Genomic DNA, 27,303 nt, shown 5'->3' with positions numbered 1-27,303 from the left:
TCGCGGTCCTTCTGGAAGGCGGTGGAATCTTTGAGTGTCGTCATGCTGCTTTGGGCACCATCATGAAGTCTCCTTTGTATCTTGCTTTGAAGTCATCTTCTTAGCTCTCTCAAGTATATATTCTGTCACCCGTCCTCTTCTTGCTCAAGCATCACATTCGAATCATAGTCTCTTCGTTGTCTAATCTGATACCCTACCTCCTACCTCTCCGGAGATTTTATCTCCCCCACCTTGCATCATGAACACCGACAAATACACAGACAAGGCCAACAAGGCCCTACAAGATGCTCTTGATATCACCATCGAGCACGCCAACGCAGAACTCTACCCAGTCCACCTCGCAGTTGCGCTTCTTGACCCTGCACAAGACGAAGAAGATGGACCGTCACAACACCCCTCTCACGGAGATTCTACCTCGCTATTCCGCCAAGTCGTCGAACGCGCCCATGGTGACGTCCAGCTCCTTCACCGTGGGCTCATGAGACGGCTTGTCAAGCTACCAAGTCAGGATCCCCCTCCAGAGTCTCGCAGCATGTCCGCACCGTTCCGAAAGGTTATCAACGCGGCCGACCAACTGTCTAAAACACAGAAGGACAGCTATATAGCCGTGGACCACCTGATCCAGGCCGTCTGCCAGGATTCACAAATCCAGGATGCCCTTAAAGACGCCAATATCCCGAACGTCAAGTTAATCGACAATGCTATTCAGCAGATCCGGGGGACAAGGCGTGTTGACTCAAAAACGGCGGATGCTGAGAGCGAAAACGAAAACCTTAAGAAATTCACAATCGATATGACGGCGCTCGCGCGAGAGGGCAAGATTGACCCTGTCATTGGTCGAGAAGAGGAAATCCGTCGTGTGATCCGTATTCTCAGTCGACGAACAAAGAACAACCCTGTGCTCATTGGTGAGCCCGGTGTTGGTAAAACCACGATTGTTGAAGGTCTCGCTCGTCGGATTGTCAATGCCGATATCCCAGCCAGTCTATCTCAGTGCAAACTTCTTTCCCTCGATGTCGGCTCGTTGGTCGCTGGAAGCAAATTCCGCGGCGAGTTCGAAGAGAGATTGAAGGGCGTCCTCAAGGAGATCGAAGAATCCAAAGAAACAATCGTTTTGTTCGTGGATGAAATCCATCTTCTTATGGGTGCAGGCGCTAGCGGCGAGGGCGGAATGGACGCCGCCAACTTGCTGAAGCCGATGCTCGCTCGCGGGCAACTCCACTGTATCGGAGCTACGACACTTGGTGAATACCGCAAGTACATCGAGAAGGATGCCGCGTTCGAACGACGATTCCAACAGGTTCTCGTCAAGGAGCCTACTATCGCGGAGACCGTCTCCATCCTCCGTGGGTTGAAGGAAAAGTACGAAGTTCACCATGGTAGTGTACGGATCCTCGATGCCGCCATCGTCGCAGCAGCTACGTTAGCTGCACGATATCTCACAGCCCGTCGACTACCTGATTCGGCTGTCGATCTCATTGATGAGGCCGCCGCTGCTGTCAGAGTAGCCCGTGAATCCGAACCGGAGGCTCTCGATAATCTCGAGCGCAAACACCGACAGCTGCAAATCGAAATTCATGCTCTTAAGCGTGAAAAGGATGAGGCCTCCAGAGCTCGTCTCAAGGCTGCCGAGCAGGAGGCGGCTAACGTTCAGGAGGAGCTGCGGCCTATGCGCCAGAAGTACGAAAACGAGAAGAAACGCAATACGGAGATCCAGGAGGCCAAGGCTAAGCTCGACACACTCAAGAACAAACAAGAGGAAGCTGAGCGATCTGGAAACACCGAAACTGCAGCGGACTTGAAGTACTATGCTATTCCCGAGACCCAGCAACGCATTGAATTGCTAGAGAAGGAACGGGCTAAGGCTGATGAGGAGCGCCGCAACCGTCAGGGCGATGCTGGTGAACCTTTACTGGCTGATGAGGTTGGTCCCGATCAGATCAACGAGATTGTCGCCAGATGGACCGGGATTCCCGTGACAAGACTTAAGACCACGGAGAAGGACAAGCTGCTGCACATGGAAAAGCAACTAGGCAAGATTGTCGTCGGTCAAAAGGAGGCTGTGAAGTCCATCGCAGACGCCATTCGTCTTCAGCGGTCCGGCCTCGGCAACCCTAACTCACCTCCAAGCTTCCTGTTCTGCGGTCCATCCGGTACGGGTAAGACGCTGCTCACCAAAGCCCTTGCGGAGTTCCTCTTCGATGACCCCAAGGCCATGATCCGATTCGATATGTCCGAGTACCAGGAGCGACACTCGCTCAGCCGCATGATCGGTGCGCCCCCAGGCTACGTTGGCCACGATGCAGGTGGCCAGCTGACCGAGTCTCTCCGACGCCGACCATTCTCCATCCTTCTATTCGATGAAGTCGAAAAGGCCGCCAAGGAGGTTCTCACCGTCCTCCTCCAGCTCATGGATGATGGTCGCATCACGGACGGCCAGGGCAGAGTCGTGGACGCCCGCAACTGTATCGTCGTCATGACATCCAACCTAGGCGCCGAATACCTCGCTCGTCCAACCACCAAGGACGGCAAGATCGATCCGCAAACCCGGGAACTGGTCATGGGCGCCCTCCGCAACTACTTCCTCCCCGAGTTCCTCAACCGCATCTCCAGCACCGTCATCTTCAACCGGCTCTCGAAGAAGGAGATCCGGAAGATTGTCGACCTCCGCCTTGATGAGATCCAGCGCCGCCTCGAGCAGAACAACCGGAACGTTATCGTCGAGTGCACCGAGGAGGTCAAGGACTACCTTGGCCAGTCGGGCTACTCGCCCGCGTACGGCGCCCGTCCACTAGCACGCATCATCGAGCGCGAAGTTCTCAACCGTCTCGCCGTACTCATTCTACGCGGTAGCATCCAAGACGGCGAAGTTGCGCGCGTGGTCATGCGCGATGGCCGGATCGATGTCCTCCCCAACCATGAAATCCCGGTCGACGAAGACCAGGAGATGACGGACGAGGATGACTTCGATGCCGTGGCCGAGATGGATGATAGCGGTGACATGGATTTGTACGACTAAAAGTTTCATGTGACATGATGACTTATGATGGATGATGTTTCCCCCTTCTTATCCACTTTTGTGGTCTTTTTTTTTTCCTTTGGAGAAAAGCGTTTTGTCTTGCATTGTTTTACATGTATAGCCTGGAGCGACTCCTTTTGCATATAATTGAACACATCAGGTCCTGCTAAGTGACCTAACTACTAGTAAATAGGTGATTAATACATATACCTTGGGACTTGTAACTTTTCTATCCTTTTCAGATTAAGTAGTTTCGTAGCGAATGATTTTTAAGCAAAGTGCAAGTGTCTTGGTTGAAATAGCCCAGGCACCTTGATCAGTGTCGAGGGTTAATGCTCTGTAAACAAATATTAATGGACTGCATATGAGACTGCTTATAGAACTCGGCTGCCTGATATTGCTCGTTGATCGAGGATACATAATCTACGGAGGGTAAAGGCTATGGACAAGGACAATTACCGAGTAACTTTTCGGTGCCTTTGACGCATTTGTATCAAGCATTATGGCATTTTCATTTTCATTCTTTATATTTTAAAGTTTAGGATTTTTCTTGTCTGGATTGTACTACGGATTGTTGGGGATATTAATCCGTACAGTCTTCCAACCATCCCGATATATATCTTCCTAGCCGAGAAGGAGCATACAGAGGCACAAACCCGACAACACGCTATCTCTCGGCATCTGAGAGACCTTGGTTGCTGGGACATTCATCTTCAATCATTAATTTGAACAGATAGTTTGTTTCAGGTATATGTTGTACTCGGTCGTTGTACACATACCTCGGTCCCACGGGTTCGCCGTCGCAGTGGTCGATATAGGTCGGGTTATCCGGACGGTTACCCTGTACAGAAGAACATAAGAATTGTTTATTTATGAATGTCTCGGACGCGGTGACTCGTTGGAGTCTTGAGTAGAGCGTCGGGACAGTTCAGTTTGATTTGAAGGCATGAAGCTGGTAAGGTATATGTCACTTTTTGCAACGACTGGCAATTCGGTATGCGTCCTAAGCGCCGAAGGACTGAATGTGATAGCATCATTGTAACGGCCAGACAACCACCGTCCACGAGGGCAAAGTAGACCACGAAAATTAGTTGACTGTCTCTGAAACGCTGGCTTAACCTTCGACTACTGCAGGAACAACAATGATGTTGTCTCACAGGTACTGGGTCGAATTTCAAGGTTCAAGCCGGGTTGCGCTCAGATAGCGTTCGTGACAAATACCCCTTTAATGCAGAGGCCTGTGCAACTGCATCGTGCAACATCCGGTTATCCGAAACCCGACGTTAGACCGTCGTCTAGCAGAGGAGATGGATCAAAGTTTGTACTACGCCGTTTAGCGCGGGCAACTTCCTATATACTTTCAACGGCCTGCGCTAGAATCGGCGTTAAAGTATAGCCTCCCCACTGAAATAGCGAGGCGGAGGTACCGTTTAAACAGGAATAGTTACCGAGTCCAGGATTCGGAGTACACTCCAGCATCGTTATAGTATCGGTCGTATATCTATTTGAAGGCTGCGCTTTGGACAGTGGCTGGCTGGCGACTCTTGCAAGCGAGATACTCGGCCTTCGCTTATAGGTGTGAGACACTCGGATAAATAAAGCACTGAATGTAGGACAGTGGACCAAGCGCGCTCAGATTCGGAGGAGACTTAAGCACCGATCGGCTTGAGCTTTGAGACGGAGGATTTCTGGTTCGCGGAGTCGCAGAAAGCTTGTGAAAGATCTTCCGAATTCAACCAGCCCCGGGATCGCGACCGGCAGGAATGTCGGTGAGATCCATGCAAGCCTTGCAAGGTTTCAAGCTGCAAGCAAAGTATCCATTGTCGAGAGTTGTAACTTGTTTGCCTAGTAAAACCCATGGGCCGACTGATGATGTGCAATTCAAACCACCAGGCGCAGTCTAGTCTAGCCTGAGCAGGACCAGGACCGGTGGAGATAAAAAAACGTGGTCCATGGTTTAGAATTTAGCTAAGACGCATAGTCTCAAAGTTGGGTCTTGTCATGGCTCAATCATCACTCAGAGATTCGAAGTGCAGCCTTCGGCCGTCGGGCCTTCCCCATATCACAGTGGGTAAATGTTCAACATTTGATATGATACGAACCTATCACATTGGATCGCCGGTAAAGGGTCTCGGTGCCCAAGGCGCGTCTGATTGTGGAATCTGAAGGTGCTTCGGGTTTGTATGCCGGGGCGAGGTCGGGCTTTTGCTCAGTGCACAGTACATTCCAAATCCATCATAGACGAAGACTCAGTGGCGCTTATTTTAAACGAGGTTCATATGGTCACAATGCAGTATGCAGTAGCCTGATTAGACCTAGATTCTAGATCCAGCAGGGAAGATGATGGATTTTGATTATTGGCGCTTGTCGAATTGTCGGAGTCTCGGAGGCCTGCCCTGTGTCTCCACATGTTTTATGAAGTCAAACCCGTCGTTCTCGAAGAAGTCTATCGCTTAAACCTCGGGAGATGTGCAATGAATTTGGAATTGTCGTGAGGAGCGTGTTTGTGCAGATATTGTATGCCAACTCGAAGCCACAGAGCAGGCAAGAACACTTACTTCCAACCCCTCCAAGGACCAAGAGCGAAGGTGGCTGGCCACGATGTTACATAAGAGAGGCACGTGACCAGCGGGAGATCTGCAGTAAAGCACCACCAGGAACCACACCAAGCGCCCGATCCAGTAATTGCACAGCCGATTCCATGGTAGGAGAATGGAGAGTTAAAAAATCAAAGAATGGAATGATTGCCGATCATCGGTGAGGCATTTTGTTGCTCAGTGGATTCGAGATCCAACGGATTTGACTTCATAGTACAGCGGGGTAATAAGAATGTGATTGTGCGGTTTGATATCAGCGTGCCTCCAACTCCAGCGGGGTAATCTATCCAAGTCTAGTCGTTATGGCATAAGAAACAAAAGACAAATGATGGGGGTAGTAGACAATTATATACAAGAAAGCAAAGCGAGAGCTTTTAGACGAGCCACTTAAGGCTGCGGCTCGTGATGGTGGTAGTGGTCTGGTGGCCGTGACTCGCGCATGACTTCGATTGTGACGTCTTGTCGAATCTGCAAAGCTCGCTCCGAGCCGTCGTCGCTGTGGCCGCGGGAATCGGTCTGCTCCAGGCTGACCGCGGACATATCCTTTTGCGGCGTGACGACAACGCTTCTATTATAGCTGTGCATGGGGAAATCGTCACCCGAGCGTAGGTGAGTGGTAGCAGTTCCGTAATTCTTGAGGCCAGACGGGTTGCTGTTCCAGGCACCCGACCTGTAGCGGTTGGTGCCTCGTTTCGAACCACCAGTCCAGCTCTTGAGAGCGGGGAAGACATCGCGAAGGAGAGACCAGATGAGAGGTAGATTGGTGACGAGAATGGCGACGGTGGTCTCTCGGAAGTACCAGTTCATGTAGACGTACGAAATAAGGGAAGGGACAAGGCAGTAGACTTTTGTGAGGATCGCGGCGACGATGACGAAGATTCCCATTCCGAAAATGACCAGAAGAATCAGCTTCTGCTTGACAGGTACTCGGACTTGCATCAAAAGTGGAAGTCCGATTAGAAGCATGGCGACATCAGCCGTGATGGCCACGCATCCTTGGACGATTTCGTAGTATTGGTAGTTAGAGCATTGGGCTGCGACTCCGTTAGTTGCGTGGATAAGGCTGCAGGAGGGATGAACTAACGGTTTGGAGTAGGCACTGCCCAATAGTTTGATAGCGGCCGGCATATAAGGAAGAGGGCCAACTCGACGGCAATAAACCCAAGAGCAACATAGACGGCGAGGTAGTTAACCAGTTTCCTTTGAGGCAATCCCTCTCTGATAAAGTATTCCAGTCAGATGTATTGCGCCAACGAGGTGAGATGAGAATCCATACGTGATACGAGCATAGATAATCAACATGCATGCCTTCATTGACCATATAGCGAGGATGAAAGCGTGCTCCGAGACGAAGACCCATTTGCTTCCTTTGACTCTTTCGTCGTAGATCTCCGGTGTCAGGTTTTTGACATCCTCATCTGTCATGAGATTCGACCCTCCACCCGATGCAACCGCATTTAGGGCGACGCATAGAATTGTGTACCATATCACGGCAAACACCATAACATAGTCGTCCCATTGGAGGTTCTGAATACCGAGTCGACGTATACGGGCTATGCTGTACGGATGTTAGTCTACCAAGAGCACATTATATTGAGCACACCAGGACTGGGACACTCACAATCGCAGCACGACACCGAGCATGCCAACACCGTAGAGAGTCCATGTTTCTCGGGCAAAGCTCCGGCCGAATTCGGCGCCTAAGCTCGACATCCTTTCGTGGTACAACCTGCGAAGCCAGGTCAGAGGATCGATCGGAGTGACAGCAAGTCCGCCAAGGAGGGAGGTGACGGAGGGCTGGAGGGTATATATGCACGTACATGGAGGGCAGTCAGCGCATGCGAGCGGGGGCCTGACAGATACTGCTCGAAGGATCAACCCGAGATCCTGGTTGCTGTAGTCTGAATGGACAAGAGCGGCTGCACTGGACTCTGGAGGCGAGCAAAGCAATATGCAGAGATAACGCTAAAAAATTGGAAGAAGCAAAAAAGAACATGCCGAAGGGATCACACCTGCAGCAGTTCCATGGCTCCGTCATCTTCTCCAGGAACGCATTCTGCGACGCTGATGCGCTTTGGCTGGCCGCTGAGCCACAGCCTCGAGGGTGAGTGACCCGCGTTCATAATTTGGAAACGGGCAAATGGGATGCTGTCCACGGCCAGGCCTCTGGCATCATGGCGCAACTGCGGACCACCTCTGGGTGTGGAGGATACAATTGGAGGCCAGCGAAGGACGTCCCACGAGAAGGATGGCGAGTTTGCCATCGGGAAAATGGTGGAGCTCGAGGAAATGTCCGCAAAGATTCAAGTCCGGCCATGATTTGGCGCGTCAACGCTCATTGGACGATCTGGCGACGCGCTAGTCCTTGGATCTCCAGGCTCGTGCCCTTAGCTGAACCTTAACTTCTTCCCGCCATTCCCACTTTTGCTAAGATCACCGCGGCCCCAAAGGCACCACTGTGGCACTGACATCCAAGCTCCACTCGTGCAGTTCAGGAGCAGGAGGGATCAGCTCTTCAGTTCTTCTATCTTCCAGGATTAGGAACATCTATGAGATCGGCAGCGCCGAGTCGTGTCAGAATGTCATCCGGTGTCCGATTAGTCAGTTCGGATCCGATGAAGCGTGACCGACACTGTGCAGAGGTTGTATTCTCCAATAATCACCGGAGATTGCAGTCATCCGAAACAATGGCATTATTTATTTCAATATAAAGCTAGACAAGCCGAACGCCTATGGCTTCGGGTTCCAGCCTCGAACCTTGCATGTTCCAGAGTGCAGGCTGTCTCGTGCTTAGACGCCAACAGCTCCACTACTGCATCAGTGGGTCGACCAGCCATCCATTCCATCGTGCGATGCCCTGCCAGCATGAACGCTGTGATAGATCAAATTCAGGGAAAGATGCAGATGCTTTCTTTTTGCCTTATTCCGATCCTAACGCGGCAGGCGAGAGCCACTCAGCACTTATTCCATTGCCTTGGATCCAGGGCAGTGCTTTGATTCGAGGAACCCGGGCCAGCTCGACCTTCACAAGCAGGAACAGCTGCTAATTCTCGAGGCCAGGATCCATTGGGCCAGGATCATGCCACGGCCCCGGGCCAGCCATCCAACCAGCAATCTCCGTCCCCTGCCAATGTCACCGTGCCTTTTGGATTCCAGACTCTTCAACTGCCGTGTCTCGAGTCTCGACTCTCAAATTATTTATTGCTTGTTATTATTGCGCCGCGAATAATACGATAGAGTGTCCTCCGTACGGGGCTACTTTGTACGAGGATGAGTAGTGTTTGTTACGTGTCCGTCTCCATCATCAAGGCTCGGTCGACTCCACGAGCGTCGATCCGGAATGGAGGCGAGCTGAAGTTGGCCTCTGCTCACTGGTGGCTGAAAGGCAGAAAGCCAATTATGCACGATGAAGTTTCCCCCGGCCGATAGCATCATGTGGATGCCGATGCAAATGCAATGTGTGTTTGCTTCGTTGGCTGCCTGCATCATGCATGGCGATCTGCCTTCTCTTCATCCCGTCCACGGGCCTTATCCAAGAGCCCATGCCAATGCCATATTATTATGAAATCTGCAATATGCTCTCGCCGCATGGTCTGATGAACTGATCATGCCACGAGGCCTTCTAGAGTAAATCTAGACTACGCATCTAAGCTTCATTAATCGGTGACACCGGGCTCTAGCATCGGAGATTGACCCAATCTGATAGAAATAGAATCACTCTAAGAAGGTTCTAAAAAACTCAAATCGAAGGCTAGCGCATCGAGATGCCACCTTAAATCCTTGCATGCGAAATTCCCTCAGTTGCACTTGGACATCAAGATAATTTGTCATTATTGTTGTCATTTATATCAAACTCCTACTGAAAGCGACCTCGGCGTTATCCGAAGCCTTGTCTCACATGCTATTTGTTACTCACTGCTCTGGTATTGACATCTCAGTCATAGATCACCAAAGAACAAGATGACTGTCCATAACTCCATGGCCTGGCTTGTCGCTCCCTTCATCCATGGATTTCAGGCAATAGTCCATAGACTGGACCCCACGTTTGGCGGCGAATGCGAGCAGATCAGCCTGGGCTCCATGGTTCCGCCATATCTCAAATTCGCAAGAATAAAGTTCTTGGAGAGTCTCGGAAGCACACAATCTAGCCGCCCGTTGTTTTAAAGCATCCGCCCTCTGTTCCTTGCAAACTTTGTTGTCCTGGGAGACATGAGTCAAGATTCGGGGGCCATCAAGCACGGAGTATGTGCCTTGTAAGTTGCGGTGGGCTCCGAGGCCGGGCGACTCGCTTATCATAGTCTGGCCCGAAATGTCCTAGTCCAGCCCTGTCTTCGTCATAATATAATGTCATTATCATTATAATTATCACGTGCACGGAATCTTCTCTTCAGCACACTCAACGCCCGCTAGTAGTCGTCCTACCCTGCATACCTGTTCTCATAGCCTTTGGACCGGCTCTGGATTCAAGCCGCGAACGCCTGCCCAAAGCAGCATACGGAGAAGATCTGGGGTAAAGCGGCTGTGGTTCAAGTATCCATAAGATATCCATAAGATCTGCTCAGTGCTCAGACTTTACCCACGATCAAGAGCATTCTGTTATCAAATCTTCCGCTGTTAGAGAACGCCTGGTAGGCACTGGCGTCTGCTCAAGCTCCCTCTTCCGGCTTAGACTGTCCGAGGAATTCCTGTCCATGGACCAATGGACATATTGCTGGAAGCCCACTTGGCTCGCGTCGCCACCATAAGCAGGGTCCTTGATGACTATGGTTGGCTAGAGATGAAGTCTCCATTGTCCCACAGTCATGGGCTCCGCGGGCCAGCCGGTCTCAACTGTAAGCACGGAGCTGTGCATCCCTCGCGCAGGTGCATGGTAGTATAAACCCCCATCTCTCGCCTTGCTTCGATGATCGTCCTCCCTTCTTCAACGGTCTTGGGATTCTTTCTTTTTCCCATCCGCCCACCTAGCATCTAGAAGCCAGGACGGTGACGCTCGTTCTCGTGCATTCCCTACATACCGGAGTAATTGGATCATACTTGCGCCACCGGGAACAGAATCTTTATCAGCTCCCGAACCACGTTCTCTACCTAAATCACCTCGACCTCGTCCGCTTCTCACATCCGCAATGGCCAACACAACGGAGAAGATGGCAGTTGTCGACTCAGCCAAGGAGGAACAAGGCTCCTCAATTGACGCCCCGGTCAATGCGTCCGGTCACCGCCAGGAGCTCCAGCGCAACTACGGTCTGCTGAGTATCTGCGCTCTCGCCATCACTACCGGAAACACATGGATTGCGCAGGGAGGAAGTATAGCCACCGCTCTCTCCAATGGAGGACCATCGGGTGTCATCTACGAATTTATCGCGGTCTCAGTCTGCTACTGGATGGTGGCTGCCTCTATTGCTGAGCTGGCCTCGGGAATGCCGTCGGCTGGTGGTGGTATGATTTCTCATTCTATGCTGTTTTGCTTTTAACTGATTCAACGTCTCAGTCTACCATTGGGCTTCTATTACTGCTGGGAAATATGGTCGCGTCTGCGGTTTCTTCGCTGGTTGGTGGAACTGCTTGGCCTGGGTGCTTGGTGGTGCCTCGGTCTCTGCCATTCTTGGACAGCAGACGGTCTCCATGTATGCGCTGATGCACCCCGGGTTTGAGATGAAGGCGTGGCATGTCTTCGTCAGCTTCATCATCTGCACCTGGCTATGCTGCTCTATCGTCCTGTTCCTGAACCGCTTCCTCCCGCAGTTAAACAACATCGGCGGATTCTTCATTCTCTCCGGTGTGCTCATCGTCATCATCGTCGCTGCCTGCATGCCCCATGTCAAGGACATTCCATATGCTACGAACGAGGACGTCTGGCGGACCTGGACAAACTCAACCGGGTACTCTAGCAATGGTTTTGTCTTCGTCGCCGGTATGCTTAACGGTGCCTACGCTGTCGGCACACCCGACTGCTCGACCCATCTCGCCGAGGAGATTCCCCAACCCAGCAAGAACATCCCCAAGGCCGTCTTTGCCCAGATGAGCGTTGGCTTCATCGCCGGTCTACTTTACATGATCGCGCTTTTCTACGCCGTTAACGACCTCGACTCTGTTCTGGCAGCTACTTTCCCCCTTGCTGAGATCTACCGTCAGGCAAGCGGATCCCGGGGTGGCGGTCTCGGCCTTTTGATCATCACCTTCCTACCGACTGTCATCAACTGTGCTGGTTGCTACATCACCGCCGGTCGTACCCTCTGGACTCTTGCTCGTGACGGAGCAACCCCCTTCCCCAACTGGACCGGCCGCATCAACTCGCGCATGCACAACCCTTTCAACGCGACCCTTATCTGCGGTGTTGCCATTACAGTCCTCGCCTGTATCTATGTCGGCTCTACCACTGCCTTTAATGCCTTCGTCGGTTGCTTCGTCCAGCTGTCCTCTCTTTCATACTTCGCCGCCATCCTCCCTCATGTTCTCACCAAGCGCTCATCCTTCGTCCGCGGTTACTTCTGGATGGGTAACATCGGATACCTCTTCAACATTCTCAGCTGCATTTACATTATCGCCTTCGTCGTGATCTTCTGCTTCCCCTTTGCCCTGCCCACGGATGCAGCCTCCATGAACTACGCCAGCTTGATGACTGGCGGTCTTACCATCTTCGTCGCCATCAACTGGTTCTTCCGAATGGGTTCATATGAGGGTCCCAAGTTTGTCCCTTTGACTGACAGGGCCCTAGCGGATGACGCTAAATAAAGAACGATTTTGGTGTGCACAGAAAGGAAGTTGTATGAATAGTTATTATATATGGCGCTTTAGATTGGATGTTTGGGATTTAGCGGTCCTCAAAAGATATGCTTCATGTCGGTCATTATGATTCCTTGTATATATGACATACCTATGGCTGTACCATTCTATCTTTAATAAACTGATGATCCATGTCACTTCTTTATTAGCTTTTGAATTCGAGTGAAGATGGAAGAACAATGCTATGCCTTAGTCACGTGAACACGCGCACCCCCATCGCGCCCGACGCGAGATCCTTCCGCCTCCAAGTTTCGAGAATGCCCATACCACGCAACACCTTGAAGGTCATTTCTCGCCATGGTCTTCAAACCATTCAAGCCTCTTTCAATAAAAAAGCCATCTCAATCAACCGCACCGACACAAGAACCATCTGCAAAGCCTTCCGAAAGCGATGATGGCCCGCCTGCGAAGCGGCCGCGTCTGATTTCTCAAGATACGAACGGCACCGGAAACGCCTGTCCTACAACGAGTCAACGGAAGCCTTTACTGCAGGTAAAGAATGTTGGCGAGGCATCCGCTGTAAGCAGCAACGAAAGCGGGGATGGAAATGCGAGTACAGATTCACCCTCCGGCGTGCGTTACTTCAACGTGCTATGGTATGTACTCCCTTCTCCCGTGTCCAAACTATAATGCCGCCGAACTTTATGGACTAACAATCGCTGGCCTGTAGGCGAAAACCAACTGCGAAGAAGAACAAAACGTGGGACGGCGACGGGATCATTTCGGCGCGCGATGGATACGTCTACCTGCAGGACGTCTCGGGAAGGGATATGGGTCGTGCGATGAACGGATCTGCTCTGAAACCGGGCGCCATACTATCGATTGGAGGGAAAGAGGTCGAAGTTGATACGGAGATCCCAAGGAAGGAATATCTGGCTGGAAGACCGTTCTTGGAGACGAAGACAGAGATACCGACACCGCCATCACCTCCAAGACCACTGCCGTCGAAAAAGGCGTCTGTTTCTGTGCCGACAAGCCGAGAGAGGAATACGTCAGCATCGGAACCGTCCGTGTCTACTCCGGGGCTGGGTAGGACTAAAGTTAAAGAAAGTCGGCCTCTGAGTTTAGCGAGTCGCGGGTTGATTTCGGGCGCCTATAAGAAACCGTTGCTTGAGAGTACAGTTATGCCCGCTGTTTTGCTGGATGAACCTACTCCGCGCCATGACCCCAAGCACCCTGGTGCAGTGGTAATGAAGCGGCCGAGCTCCGTGCCCAAGGGCAAACGGATAGTCGATGTCGTTGTGGATCCTATCCTGGGAAAACATCTCCGGCCACACCAGCGCGAGGGTGTGAAGTTCTTGTACGAGTGTGTTATGGGAATGCGATCATTTAATGGTGAGGGCGCGATTCTAGCCGATGACATGGGCTTGGGAAAGACCTTGCAGACCATCACTCTGTTGTGGACCTTACTGAAACAGAATCCGATCTACGAGGCTGGGCCAGTGATCAAAAAGGCTCTTATCGTGTGCCCGGTCACACTGATCAATAACTGGAGGAGAGAGGTTCGGAAATGGCTTGGTAATGAGCGCATCGGCGTCTTTGTCTTTGATGATAAGAGGAAGCGCCTGACTGATTTTACTAAGGGCAAGGCCTACAGCATCATGATCGTTGGCTACGAGAAACTGAGGACCGTTCAAGAGGGGCTGGCGCGTGGCAATGGTGTCGACATTGTCATTGCAGATGAAGGCCATCGGTTGAAGACGCTTCAGAACAAGAGCGGGCAGGCCATCCAGTCACTCAACACTACGAAGAGAGTTATACTCTCCGGCACGCCTATTCAAAACGATTTGAAGGAATTCTTTGCGGCTGTGGATCTTGTCAATCCAGGTGTTCTAGGGACATTCAAGTCTTTTATTAAGGAGTTCGAGGGCCCTATTGTGAGGAGCAGACAACCTGAAGCTACGGAGAAGGACATTGAAAAGGGAGAGGCTCGGAATGAAGAGCTTCGAGAACTGACATCACAATTTATGCTGCGAAGAACGGCCGATATCCTTGCCAAGTATCTGCCTCCGAAGACAGAATACGTGCTCTTTTGCAAGCCCACCAATACGCAGGCAAAGATCTACCAGAACGTGCTTGCCTCGCCGGTCTTTCAAGGTGTCATTGGAAGTTCAGAAAGCGCTCTGCAGTTGATCACCATCCTCAAAAAGCTCTGCAACAGCCCATCTCTGCTTTCACAAAAAGACGCCGATGGGAAGCCAAGCGAGACCATCACGGCACTCTTATCTTCATTACCACCAAACCTCCTTCGACACTTCTCCCCTTCATGCAGCGCTAAGATCCGCGTTTTGGACCAGCTACTACACCACCTGCGCACATCAACCTCTGAAAAGATCGTGCTCGTTTCAAACTACACCTCCACCTTGAATCTCCTCGCCAACCTCCTAAGCTCCCTTTCCCTCCCCTTCCTTCGCCTCGACGGCTCCACTCCCGCGCAAAAGCGCCAAAGCCTAGTCGAAGATTTCAACCGCCTGCCAGCGACTACCTGCTTTGCCTTCCTGCTCTCCGCAAAGGCCGGAGGAACCGGTCTGAACCTGATTGGCGCGAGCCGTCTCGTCCTTTTCGACGTCGACTGGAACCCAGCCACAGATATTCAAGCCATGGCGCGCATCCACCGCGACGGTCAGAAGCGCCATTGCCATATCTACCGCATTCTGCTACAGGGTAGTTTGGAGGAGAAGATCTGGCAACGGCAGGTGACCAAAATCGGGCTTGCCGATAGCGTGATGGAGAATAAGGATAGTGTCGCGCAGTTCTCGCGAGACGAGCTCAAGGACCTTTTCAGGCTTGATGTGGAGAGTAAATGCCAGACGCATGATCTTTTGGCTTGCGGCTGCGGTGGTAGGGGGTATATTACCGCTCCAGATAGTGACGACACGCCCCTAGAAGAAGACTCGGTAGAACTCAACGAAAACGATGGCAACGAGTCAGATGCATCTCTTCCTGACCTCCCAACTCTTCTGAAAGCCTCCGAAGTGGACATGGAAGAACAAGAGCGTCATCTCGAAACGAAAGGCAGACGCCCTCGTGCCTCCAAGGCGAAGAATAAGAACAACAACTCCGGCAAACAGAAAATCCAAGAGAGTCTCTCTCACTACGCACATATTGACCCGTCTCTTTTTGCCCCGTCGGCGTTGACGTCGGCGGTGCAGGATACCGAGACCGAACCAGGTCTACCAGAGGGCCTTGATCAAGTCCTGGAAGACGAAGTCTTGCGCTCTCTGTTAACGGATGAGGAGAACCGGGTGCAGTTCCTATTCAAGAAATCGACGAAGCCTGAAGTCAAGGATCCTACCCCTGCGGCTGACGAGGACACCAAGTCCAAGCCCAAGGCTAAGTCCAAAGACAGGGCTAAGGTTGGAAATGACGCAGGGATAGGCACGGCGGAGTCTCCCCTTGATTTATCTGACTAGCGATGAATTAGAGTTACCTATACTCCGTATAGATTAATAGAATGCATTCTCAATTATTGCATATCCCAGCTCATCTGCCTCGTTCTTAAGAAATCATGGCTTGGGCAAACCCGGGTTTTGGGTAAACGGGTTGATGTTAACGGGTAAAGCACACAACCCGTGCCAAGACCTTCCATAACAGGCAAATACCCGGCTTGGGTTGCATAGGGGTCCAACTCGCAAGACATTACTGAATTCAAAGACGGGATGCGGAGGCTTGCCTCTGTCGGTCTCGGGCTATACCGTAAGATGAACAGAAAAGGAAAGCGCGACTGGCGCCCCGCCCCGGCCCGTTCCTGCTGTTCACGTCATCTCACCTGCCTCCAAGAAAGGGACCCCTGTAGGCTGTAGGTAACCATTGGATGAGCTTTAGGAAGGTGCAACCCGACTATCGAGGTCACATGGTGTTGTTAAATCTTGGCAGGAGCAGCCTTGGGCGTTTTTTAAATGTTTGACAACCCCGCCCTCCTCACCTGTTGCTCTTCCAATTGCCTTGAGGTGATACCTTTACGAGCAGAAGCAATAGGTCTGTTAGATAGTATATCGTACTTACAGAGACGTATCTACTAGGCTGATCCAACGAGAAAGTAACTCGAGGAGAGTGATTGAGGAACGAATTCCGTGTACATTTGAGCTAGATAACTCTAGGCCAGTTGTGTAATATGTGTTATATCAGGTAGAACTGTGAAAGTCAGCTAATAAGGGTATGTGGGTGTATAAAGTGTGTAAAGTGTATGGCTATAGGTATATGGTGAGAAGCAAGGGCATGAATGAAATAAGTCGAAGAGAAAGACAATTGATGACCCGCCAAAACAAAATGCATAGGCTCAAATACAGCACAACAAGACATGAAGTCATAAGCAAGAGGAGAGACGCGAACGGGGAAAGGAGAAAAGACAGAACGGTCACAGCGACCTTTGAACACTCAGGCTAGTATTTCATCTTCCCAACAAGCCCAAAGGTGTAAGCGGCCTCAGCCTCGCCCTTCATTTGAATCATGTAAACGCGGGAACTTCCGATAGTGACACCTCCTTTCTCAGTCACAGGGGCCCCATCTTCATTTTCTTCGCGCACGGAGACAGCAATACCTGTTCTGGCGACGCGCTCGAAGCAGCTCTCGTCCAGGCAAACGTCAAGGAGGACCTCGCCGCGTGTTTTGCCACGAATGATAATGCGTTTCTCGTTGCGCTGCTCCAGGACTCGTTGCGGCGAGGCAGCGCCGGAAGATGGTTGACTTATACTGTCTGTGCTTACATCAGGGACCGCATCGGCGACTGCAGTGTCTGGACGGCGAGGTTCAGAGGTAGACGGTGGTCGTGAGGGCGCAGGCATAATTGTTAGTCGCGCGGCGCCCATATCGCGCCACTTGGACTGGGTTTCGCGGGCGTAGAGGCGGATCTTAGCATTTGACAGGCCGATTCCATCGACGCCCTTGATAGCTGCTGCGATTCGGCCAATGCCGCCGCTATTGTATCCGCCGGAGCCGGCGGAGCTAGAGTATAGGCTTTCCTCGCCGTCTTTCTTGCGCGAAGTGACGGAGGATCGGGAGATGCTAAACATTTTGCTCGCTCCGCCAAAGCGTTTGAGGGCCGAGAAGGCGCTGCTCATTGTGCCCACGCTGCTTTCGGAGTTGTCCGCTAGGGAGCGCGGGGAGGCAGAGGCGCGGTAGCTCTTTCTGCGGCGAGGCCACCCAAAGAGACCGGAACTCTTAGTCGCACGTTCCAATGGGGCAGGAAGATCGTCCAAGGGCCCTCTAGCATTTTGCAGTGCGATATATGTTGGGTTGTTGGTGCGGGCTTGGTTGATCAGGCCATATAGGGCTTCGCATTCTTCTGCGTTCCGGGAGCGGAACATGATGTTGTTGCTCCAGGTTACTTTGGACCGCGCGGTGGGAGGAGAGCGGATGCTAATGTCAATGGCTGTTCCACGGCGAATTGGGACCAGCGGTGTTAACTCGAGAGCAACGATCGGGCGGACGTTTTTAGCTCCATCGTCGCCATTTGCAAGTGGATCATCCTTCATCTCATAAGCTTCAACAAGTCCAGGGCTTATGATGATCTTGCACTCATCCGGGAAGATGCTATCCCAGGAGCCTTTATCCGACCAAGCAAAAACAGTGGCGATGGCGGAAGACGACTTGCTTGGCTGAGCCGGAACGGATCGATAACCGGCTTGACTAGTCGAGTTTGTCAAGGACAAAGTGCTTAGCTCAGTCTCTTGTTCATCGGGCCTAACAGCACCCCGAGCGGCCTTCGATCGTACTCTGGACGGGATCTCGTCCTCAGAATCCTCGTCTGAACTGTCCGTGACGTAATCCGAGTCAGAATACATGTCATAGCGGCGCACGGTAGAAGTGTCGGAGTCAGAATAAGAATCCGACGCGGTGGAAGGTTCATATTCGTGCTTCAAGGGTGACGATCCCCGCCGCCTGATGCGCCCAGCAGTTGGACTCAAAACAGGGGTGCCTGTCAGGCTAGAACTGGTGGAACTTGGCGAGCGCGAATGGGGAGGGGGCGGTGGAGGCTCATCTCCATTCGACGCGTCAGATTCGGAGCCGGAGCGAGAATGCCTCTTGCTCTTCGTCGGAGTCTCGGGAAGGACACTGTAGTCTAGATCATACTCCTCTTCCGGTTCAGAATCCAGTATATACGAAGTACTACTACCTTGACGAAGCTTCGGAATGGAAGGAAGAACAGCTGAAGGTACGGAGGATACTCGCGGGCTCTCCCCAGTCTCAGTCCCGGTGGGTGTTTTCGGAGTGGCCTGTTTCTGATGGTGCGATGCGGTCTGTTCGGCACGTTGTACTTCATCATGACTTCGAGATGGAGTCGAAGGGGTCGCACCCGTTGGTGAAAGAGGGCTCTGGGGGCCAAGTTCACCATATTTAGATATTCTCTTGGCGCCAGAGCGTTTGAGGCCTTGAGGAGATTTATCATCGCCCATAACGAGTTTTCGCGGGTCCCGCGAATGAAGGATCGATTGGGTATTTGTGGAAGGTTTAGATGCTTCGGACTCTGCAGCATCGTAATCCGATTCGCGAGTGATATCGGTCTGTGATGAGATCTGCGACTCGGTAGCCGCCAACGAATCAGTGGCGCTGGGGTCTGACCACTCCTTCGCAGTCCAGGAGCGTCGTGATGCACGCGAGGATGTTGGCTTCTCTCCAATAGGGATAGCAACGTTAGTCGGGCTGGGAGGAGTTCGCTGGGCCTCCTTGACTTCATTAGGCGAAGAAATCGTCTGTGCGCGTTGTCGCTGCCTTGCGCGCTCGATAAAGCTCTGGGACCGAGAGATGGCAGGTGGAACAGGGGTTCTACCGAGCATTTGGATCCATTCCATTCCCACATCTTCTTCATCAATCTGCAGGGATAAGAGTTCTTGGAAGCGCCGTTCATGCCCTGGGGCACTGCGAATCATAAGCACTATCTCTCCCTTTTTATCCCCATTTCGCGCAGAAACTAATCCAATGTCAATGGGAGGGAAGAGCAACCAACGGTCGGCATGGTCAACTTCGCATATTAGCAAGTCTCCACCAGGGCCATGTTCAGCAGCGTTGTCTCGGAAAAGTATCTCGGCACGACAGTCGATAATCTGGCCACTCGAATGGTAGAGCGACAAGTTAAAAAAGTCACGAGCGCGAACTCGGCGAGTCTTGTCCACGGTGACCTCAGTCAAAGCACCCAGGTTTTCAGGATCACGCGCGCGACTTGAGTCAATAGCGGAAGCCGACTCGTCTTCAAGCCTGGCCCTTTCTTCTCGTGCACGGCGACGGGCCTCTGCCACAAGATTTTGGTAGCTCATAGCAACCTCTTCGGCCTTAGGGGACGGCTCAAGCATGTTGATGCCTTTAAAAGTCTTTGCGAGATATTTCAGGCGTACCAGGGGGCGCTTTAGCAGAAAAGCAACATCAACCTTCTGCCCATCAGCGTCCACAATATCACCGTTCTCATCTCTAGACATCCCATCATCAAGACTTTTTGTATCAGCGTCCTTCGTCTCCTCGCCCTCTTCCAATGGAGCCAGATTGACCACCACGTCTTTGAATCCTAATCGCCAAGCTTTGAGATATTCGCGGTACACCTTCTGGGCGCCTTGTGCCCACTGAAGTAATCCATCTGCGGCGTCAAGTGGAATCCGCTTGTGTAACAATTTCAGCCGTTCAATAGCAACTCCCATGTTCACAATTGGCTTCGTAAAAGTGAGCTCATCCTGCGGATCCGCTGAAGGACGGAAAAGTCCAGCAGCAATGGCCGAGTCGGAGCGGGAGAGGACACAGGTTAAAAGCACCGGAATCACTCCACCCACAAGAGTTCTGAGCTCGCGCATATACTTTGCTTCATCTAGGGATAGCTCCTTCAGGATATCTGCGACTGTGGGGTTTCTGCTTTTGCTGTTTCGAAGACTCCTCGCAGACCGGAGGCTCCTACTTCTTGTGGTGGATGTCGAAAGAACGGATATCAAGTCGTCATGGGTCGTGAGCTTCTTCATTTGAGATGAAACCATAGCTAGCGAGTCGGGATCAACCTTGTCTCTTTCCTCGCTTGCGAAAGTGGTTTGAGAAGAAGTCCTTTTCTTCTCTGTTCCTTCAGATGCTTTTGCTTCCACGCCTCGTGCCCCCATCGACTCTACCGAGGCGATTGTTGACAGGCGGTGGCTACCGGTGCTGGGGGTGTGCTGTTTTCCCTTGTTGCCAGAGATTTCGGACTTCTCAGACAAAGAAGTGGTCCCGGTTTCAGAGGCTTTTTCTTTCTCGTCGAGCTTGCGGTTACTTTCTTTGCCAGTACCGGAGGATGATCGGCTATGTTTCTTTCCGCTGGTCTTCCTCTCACTGGATTTTCGCCTCCGGGGAGATGGCGAGGCGTTTCTCTGCGACCCCTTAGCACTAGACTTGTCATCTTTCGATTTTCGTCGCTCGCCGCTAGACGCAGTCTCTCCGCTCCTATCTCGCCGTACGGGCGTTTTCTGAGAGAGGTCGCTGCTGCCCGAAGGCTCAGGGCTGGTGAGTCGACTTGAATCTCCTTCCGTTGGTTCGTCCACAATTTCGATGCGTTTCTTCCTTCTAGTCTTTAGCGGTGCGGGAATTTCGACATCCGAGTTCTTATCGTCCAGGAATGGGTCCTGTGTATTTGACAGCCATGCTTCGATCTTCGCACCCCGATTTGGAGCTGGCTGCTTAGGTGGCTCCGGCTTCTGATCTGGTTTGCTAAACATCTTTCTCGATTCATCTACAATCTGCCCAAGGATGCCACCTTTGGGAGGCTTCGCTGGAGTGCGCCCTTTTGAAGCATGAGGTGCGCCTCGTGCACGCCGCTTCGATAATTCCGAGAAATCGGCTTCACTGGTCGCCCATTCGGAGTCGTAGTCTAAGGCCGAGTCTTTCTTTTTCGGGCTTTGTGCAGGCTCTGATATTGTGCTGGATCGTTTCTTGTCCGCTGTTGACGGACGCGATGCAGGCTTTGAAGATTTTCCATGGGATGCATGCTCTTTCTCAAGCTTCGATATGATTGAATCGATATCACCGGCGGCATGTGACTTCCGTCGTTCCCTAAGAGCCCGTGGTGAAGTTGCGCGTTCTTTGATGTCGTCTCGGGGCTTTTGCGGAGTCAACCGCGGAGACAGTAGAGGCGGTTCTATATCATCGCCTTTTGCTGATCGTGGCGAACGTATTGGCTCGTTTGTAGTGTACTCCGCGATGCGCCCACGTCTCGGTGCTGGTGGTTTAGATCCCGGCGCCTGCGTTGATGACCGATTCAGCTTCCAATGTTCATCACTAACTAACCGCTTTCGCGGTGTACTCTTGCTTCGCTTCCTTGATGTAATATTTGTAGGCTTCGGTTTCGATTCGGGAGTTGGAACGTTTTCGTTGTCGTCCTCATAGTAGATAACATCATCAGCGGTGACCACTCCGCCGCCCTGTTGTTGCCACTTCCGGACCTTTGCTCGCACGGAGTTGGTATCGTAGAGTCCCAACGGCTTGCCGATATCGAGGGGCTTTGACTTTATCGGCGAAGTTTTGCTGGCCCCGCGGCTGGCGGGGGACTTTGAATTGGCAGGCGTCGGCATTGGGACTGCGAGCGACAGCAATAGTTAGCATACTGCAGTACTTATCCGAGACAGCATGCGACTGCAGTTTGCAGATGTCAAGAACTGATCGTTTTCGTTTGTTTCGTTGCTATCGTTTGCTCTTGTGCCGGTAGTTGAGGCCAAACCGGCGACGTCATTTCCGAAGACGCAATTTGTTTACAGAAGAAAAACACTCACTGATTCAAGGCATACCCTAGCCGAACCGATAACAAAACAAGGGTCTTGTTGCGACTCCAGACAGACAAAAAAGGAACTCAGCTGAAGACAAATGCGATCGTGGGAACAACAAGGGCCGGCGTCAGAAGCAGGGAGCTGAACGAGGCAGAAATCGGAGCGGGCGAGACTCTTGAGGAATGATGGGGGGTCGAATGACTGGCCCAGCGACCGTCAGCTGAAAGAATCACCAGGACAATCCCAGCCAGGACAGGGGCAGGAAACACCGCTCTTGATTCTATCAGTAGAAGTGACCCCTCTATCGCATTATCGATGGTCTCTTTGCTGGCGGTATACAAATCCTGTTGTGTACGAGTCCAGTCCAGTTAGTGCGAGGGCTGCCGGGGAAACCAGCGATCAGCACCAGAGCTTCAGATCAGGCGCCAAAGGAGCCAACGGGATTTTCTCATCCGTCGAGCTTCAATCAATTATATTGTCTCACGCCCCAGGCGCTAAGAAGCTAATTGCTGAATCGTTTGATTCCTCTTTGGCCCTGCAACCATGATCGTGCAGGCGACCACGTCGACTCTCGCCTCACGAGTCACGACTGACCGTTGATCCACCGGCCGGACTGCATGATTGTCGACTGAGTGACCGAATAGAATCGGTTCTATTTCGGGCTCGGATGATCTTCAGACTGTGAGTCGAAATTCGAAGCTCCTGCGCTCTTGTTTTTAAGTCCTCCGATCCTGCTCGGGCAGCAACTTTAAGCTGCCTGCAGGCGCCTCAAGGCCCTCCAGACGTCATTGTCCTGGCCATAACCAACATCCGACGCTGGGTCCGACACGTCACCGAGCAGAGAGGCCTCTGCTAGAGCCATTCATTCGCTGAAGTCCAACGGGATGGATCGAATTTGAGGAGGCTGGAAGATGGAGATTGGAGTCGTGTTGGATGGGGCCGTGGAGGACGAAATCAAGTCCGCTTCGAATCAAAGCTTGGGGTGGAGCAGATCTTGGTCCTACCTACCTCCTACCGTGGTAGCGGTCTAAAGAGCCAGATACTCCGCACATTTACAGGAGCTCACTAGACCGCCAGTATGAATTATGTCTTGATTCAATGGAGTTCTGCGATACTCCATTAGGCGCAATAGTCTAGGGCTGCGGCTGATAATGCATGTTGTAGATAGAGGCTACTATAAACTTCCGGTTCGCGGGACCGCGCGAATTGAATATAATTAGATGCAACACCCTCAGCACTAGACAAGAAAATGTCCAAGATGATTGACTAGAACAACGCGAACACAGCAGAATAAACTTTAAAAAAAATAATAGTCCTGCATCATCAGGCTGCGACACGTGTACCCATATCAAGAAGTATGAACAGCCCATTCAGCTGGTAACCCTAACTGGAACATGTCGGAAGGCACGGTATCAACGGCATCGGCGTAGGCCGAGTCGACAGGAAAGTCATCAAAGATAGCTTGTTCAGAAACAAAGTAAGAGTCTGACAACACCTGAGAACTGGCCGCTTCCTGCCTCGCGAACAAGGCGCTGGACATGAGCTCGGTCAGGATGACCCCATGGGCAGATTTCTTCGCGTCGTCAGACAAACGTCGGAATGATCTCTCAGCTACATCCCAGGCTGCACCCACACGAGGGTCAGTCTGGCGCCAATGGAGTTCATTCAACAGGAATGTCAATGGCACATATTGGAAGTATCCACCAAGCGTCCACTCCCACTTGCGTGAGGCAGTCTCATCCTCTAAGCGTTTGCGTGTATCCAAAATGTCAATAGCGGCATCAAACAGCTGATTCCTGACAGTGTCATCAAGAGGATCGGTTAAGACTATAGTGGTGAATTGCGGACTGTAAAGTTTCATCCACATCTCCGTTATCATCACGTAGGAAATGTGAGAAGCTAGCCAATGAATCGACTCAGTACCGTCACAGTGGTTTAGGTAATTGGATTGAATTCTGTGTTGACATTCTTTGACGGCATTTGCCTTGAGAACCCAGGGTGCGTCACTCTCAACTATCCGTTCGGTGGTCGCAAGGTCATACCGGAGGAGACAGAAGCTCATCGTTGTCCAGCCAGTCTGAGTGATGGGAGGAGTCGTCATGTCTACACTGAGCTCCGAATCGTGGCAGTTAAAAGGTAGTTCAACGCTAAAGGGAGATATGTTGGAGTGGTTGGGTAGGGTTGAGCTTTGGCCTCGGTCATCTCGTATGCGACGATTCAGATACCATAGGTGCCACCGGACGCGCCGTCGCATCTCGGCTCCAAAAAAAGAGCTATCCTCTTCCATTGATACCTCTAGCCGCTCTGCTAGTCCGGCTAAGTTCCAAGCAGACTTTTGGTCATTCTGAAGACGACTTAGCGCGATAAAGAGAACAAGAGCCTGCAATGTTGTCCAGTTACTGGTGGTGATGAACCCGGACCGAGCTAGAGCCTGTTCAGCGGCCAGGCGGTAGGTGGAGAGTGCTGTGCTCTTGGACATTTGTAAGATAGATTGTACGTCTGTTGCATCCATTGCCGAGACGCAAGCAAGATAGAATACCTGCAGCAGAGCGCCTTCACCCTCATCTAATAACGTTGGATCACTCAAGCCACTTCGGAGGATCCGAAATGCACTAGGCTGATGTACCACCTTGATTAGTGGATCGATCCTCTCCAAAAAGGTCTGCCAGTATTTCCGCCCCTGGTCCGATGATGGATGTAATGGTGCGATAGCATGCGCCCAAGTGTGGCTTAATGGGAAAAGCGAGCCATTCAGCGCGTCCGGGGACAGTATCCTGCTAGCCTGAGTGTTGATGGTTTCTGTCAAGTCCGAAACCTGCGCTTCGAGCGCGCGAATTTTATCACGCAGTGCTTGATCGCTAGACGAGCTTGCATCAGGTTTGGTCCGGGCTCGCGGGCATCTGCGAATCGGAGACGGGAAAATACATTCGATGGACCATCGGGAGCAGTTTGTGCATGGAAGCTGCCTGTCACATCGAACCTTTCTTTTGCGGCATGCAAGGCAAGATTTTGGCTTCAAGATGGCATAATCAGGAGGCGTTGAGGCTGCTGAAGGTGAAGATGAAGATAGCGGTTTTGGCGCAATCATGCTGAGGGAACGGTTCATCCTGGCTAGTCTCGTAGGAGTATCTATTTGCATGAGGTTTAACGATCAAAGGAACTATGATTGCCGCAAAACTCGGCGGCAACACTCGTCACTGACTCCCTTTCGACATACGACTGACGTTGAAAAAGTAATTTCCTGGCATTATTTGGAGGAGAAAAGCGCCGACCAAGGGGTGACGTCTGCACAGGTCATCATATCTCTAGATTCAGAGACCAAGATTCGAATACGAGGCCCTGGCGGTGGCTCCGGGGACACCTCGGAAATCTCGCCTTTCTCGGTGTCTTGTCCTATTCTGAGCGACTGATTGGCCCTTCTGGTTGTGGCTGTGTCAACGACGAGATCCGAGCCTCGCAATTCTCGGTATCTTGGAAACCATTTCGATATTTGACTGATGATCCAGGAGAACGACACTTGCTAGAGTTAACTCATCTCTCACCTCACTGCTAATCAACAAATTTGCCGGACAGTGCGCTGGAAAAATGAGGTTGGAATGTATAAAGAGGCCCTTTGCGTCGCCTGAAGCCGGCACCGGGCGAGATCAAATTCTCAAAGCTTTCAAAAATCAAGCTACTTGATTGTTCGAACGTCATGGACCGCGACTTGACTCTGTGGAGCTTCTCATTCTGGATGTGGTGTATGTTTCTCTGAACTTATCCCTTTCAGCCTGGGGACTAATATGAATCCATTCGCATTCGCAGTGTCATTCGCAGCATTCTGCACTGCACAAGAAGGACCTTCACTGAATGGACCACCGCAACTACCACCAGGGATCATTTATGAAGATCTCCACCTAGTACCAGCATTTGCCAAAGCCCATGGTGTGGCAATGGGCATTGCGTTTGGTGTCATCTTTCCCCTTGGTGCCATTCTCCTGCGCGTGATTCGATCGAAGTACGGCCTGTATGCTCATATTGGCTGTCAGTTATTGGCGTATGTTCTGATGATCGCTGGTCTGGCCACTGGGATCCGGGTTGGAAAGATCCTTGACAGGGTATGCGGTCCATTGAATTGATATAACTTCTGGCCATAAGCTTCGCACAGCAGCTGACAATTGTACAAGCTGCACAACAACGGCCATACAATCCTTGGCACCGTTATCGTTGTTTTTCTCCTTATTCAGCCGTTTATTGGGCTTTGGCACCATCATCAATTCAAAAAGACCCAGTCAGCCGGAATATGGACTCATGCCCATATCTGGATTGGGCGAATCTTTCTGCTGCTGGGGCTCATCAACGGCGGTACTGGCCTCAAACTGGCTGACAACACCACAGGAGGAATCATTTCTTATGCAGTAGTTGCGGGGGTGTTTGGTGTGGCCTACGTCGCAATTGCAGCTTTGCGTCAGGGCAAAGTGATCTTGAAGGAAAAGGAGACGACGCCCGAAATGGCGCAGACTTAGTAAGAAATCGCCCGGTAGGAGACGGATGCAGGGCCAGACTGCGATAGAAGGCTTTGAACTTTTGAGGCGTAATACTTGTGATGATAGTTTAATTTGTTGGACTTATCGTGGTTGTTTATGTTCGAAGCCAGAGCAAGGTGTGCCGGGGTCTCAAACGCGTGAGCCGATCAGCAACATGGGAATTCGATCGAGTCATTGAATTTTGTGAGATTGAGATGTAATGTCAGCTTGCTTCATAGCACGCGAGACGGTCTTCATGCTTTGGTAGAGATAAACTGTGCGAGCATTAGTTAGCGGCCCGCAAGCCCATGAGTCGAGGATAGCTTACTGGCTGGGACAGCAATCCAGATAAAGTTCATCCCGAAGTAATAGACCCAGAAGTAAAAGGGCTCAGGTCGACAATATGGCCGTTGATGGACATAATCATCATACATACTGGTTGCAAAGTAGAGCGTATCGCCGTACAGATGAGCCATGCAAACGATTATTTGCAATGGATGACGCAGAGAGTGGTTCGAGATGATCGCATAAGCGACTGCAAAGCATAATGGTCCCCAGAGAACCTGTTTGATCATATTAGCGAAAGATATAATAGCACCACTTGCACAAAACCCCTCACTCACTACTGTAATTGTCTCCATGCAAAGAACTAGGGTGTCGGACGTTAAGTAGCGCGAATCCGAGAGCGCGTA

The 27,303-nt window shown here is 51.6% G+C and overlaps 7 protein-coding genes across 7 annotated transcripts; 4 read left to right on the top strand and 3 right to left on the bottom strand.

Moving 5' to 3' along the window:
- Positions 1 to 238: 238 nt before the first annotated feature.
- DSM5745_01904 (ATP-dependent Clp protease ATP-binding subunit) lies at positions 239 to 3,019 on the top strand (the record flags this gene model as incomplete). Its single annotated transcript, XM_026743920.1, has 1 exon — positions 239 to 3,019. The coding sequence occupies one exon, from the start codon at positions 239 to 241 to the stop codon at positions 3,017 to 3,019; it is 2,781 nt and encodes a 926-aa protein (XP_026607083.1).
- A 2,984-nt stretch (positions 3,020 to 6,003) lies between these two features.
- Positions 6,004 to 7,329, bottom strand: DSM5745_01903 (uncharacterized protein; the record flags this gene model as incomplete). Its single annotated transcript, XM_026743919.1, has 4 exons — positions 6,004 to 6,650; positions 6,701 to 6,834; positions 6,893 to 7,174; positions 7,238 to 7,329. 4 exons carry the CDS (start codon positions 7,327 to 7,329, stop codon positions 6,004 to 6,006), a joined length of 1,155 nt encoding a protein of 384 aa, XP_026607082.1.
- Positions 7,330 to 10,739: 3,410 nt separating this feature from the next.
- DSM5745_01902 (putative choline transport protein) lies at positions 10,740 to 12,348 on the top strand (the record flags this gene model as incomplete). The annotated part of the gene is made up of 2 exons (XM_026743918.1): positions 10,740 to 11,052; positions 11,105 to 12,348. 2 exons carry the CDS (start codon positions 10,740 to 10,742, stop codon positions 12,346 to 12,348), a joined length of 1,557 nt encoding a protein of 518 aa, XP_026607081.1.
- Positions 12,349 to 12,696: 348 nt separating this feature from the next.
- Positions 12,697 to 15,812, top strand: DSM5745_01901 (DEAD/DEAH box helicase; the record flags this gene model as incomplete). Its single annotated transcript, XM_026743917.1, has 2 exons — positions 12,697 to 12,995; positions 13,070 to 15,812. The coding sequence occupies 2 exons, from the start codon at positions 12,697 to 12,699 to the stop codon at positions 15,810 to 15,812; spliced, it is 3,042 nt and encodes a 1,013-aa protein (XP_026607080.1).
- Positions 15,813 to 16,781: 969 nt separating this feature from the next.
- DSM5745_01900 (uncharacterized protein) lies at positions 16,782 to 21,914 on the bottom strand (the record flags this gene model as incomplete). The annotated part of the gene is made up of 1 exon (XM_026743916.1): positions 16,782 to 21,914. One exon carries the CDS (start codon positions 21,912 to 21,914, stop codon positions 16,782 to 16,784), a length of 5,133 nt encoding a protein of 1,710 aa, XP_026607079.1.
- Positions 21,915 to 23,454: 1,540 nt separating this feature from the next.
- On the bottom strand, positions 23,455 to 25,212 carry DSM5745_01899 (putative Zn(II)2Cys6 transcription factor; the record flags this gene model as incomplete). The annotated part of the gene is made up of 1 exon (XM_026743915.1): positions 23,455 to 25,212. The coding sequence occupies one exon, from the start codon at positions 25,210 to 25,212 to the stop codon at positions 23,455 to 23,457; it is 1,758 nt and encodes a 585-aa protein (XP_026607078.1).
- Positions 25,213 to 25,888: 676 nt separating this feature from the next.
- On the top strand, positions 25,889 to 26,611 carry DSM5745_01898 (cytochrome b561 domain-containing protein; the record flags this gene model as incomplete). Its single annotated transcript, XM_026743914.1, has 2 exons — positions 25,889 to 26,203; positions 26,273 to 26,611. 2 exons carry the CDS (start codon positions 25,889 to 25,891, stop codon positions 26,609 to 26,611), a joined length of 654 nt encoding a protein of 217 aa, XP_026607077.1.
- Positions 26,612 to 27,303: the final 692 nt, after the last annotated feature.

The sequence above is a fragment of the Aspergillus mulundensis genome (genome assembly GCF_003369625.1).
Source record: "Aspergillus mulundensis strain DSM 5745 chromosome Unknown scaffold_1, whole genome shotgun sequence".
NCBI lineage: Eukaryota > Fungi > Ascomycota > Eurotiomycetes > Eurotiales > Aspergillaceae > Aspergillus > Aspergillus mulundensis.
The sequence above is the reverse complement of the archived record's forward strand: the minus strand, read 5'-3'. Positions and strand labels throughout refer to the sequence as shown.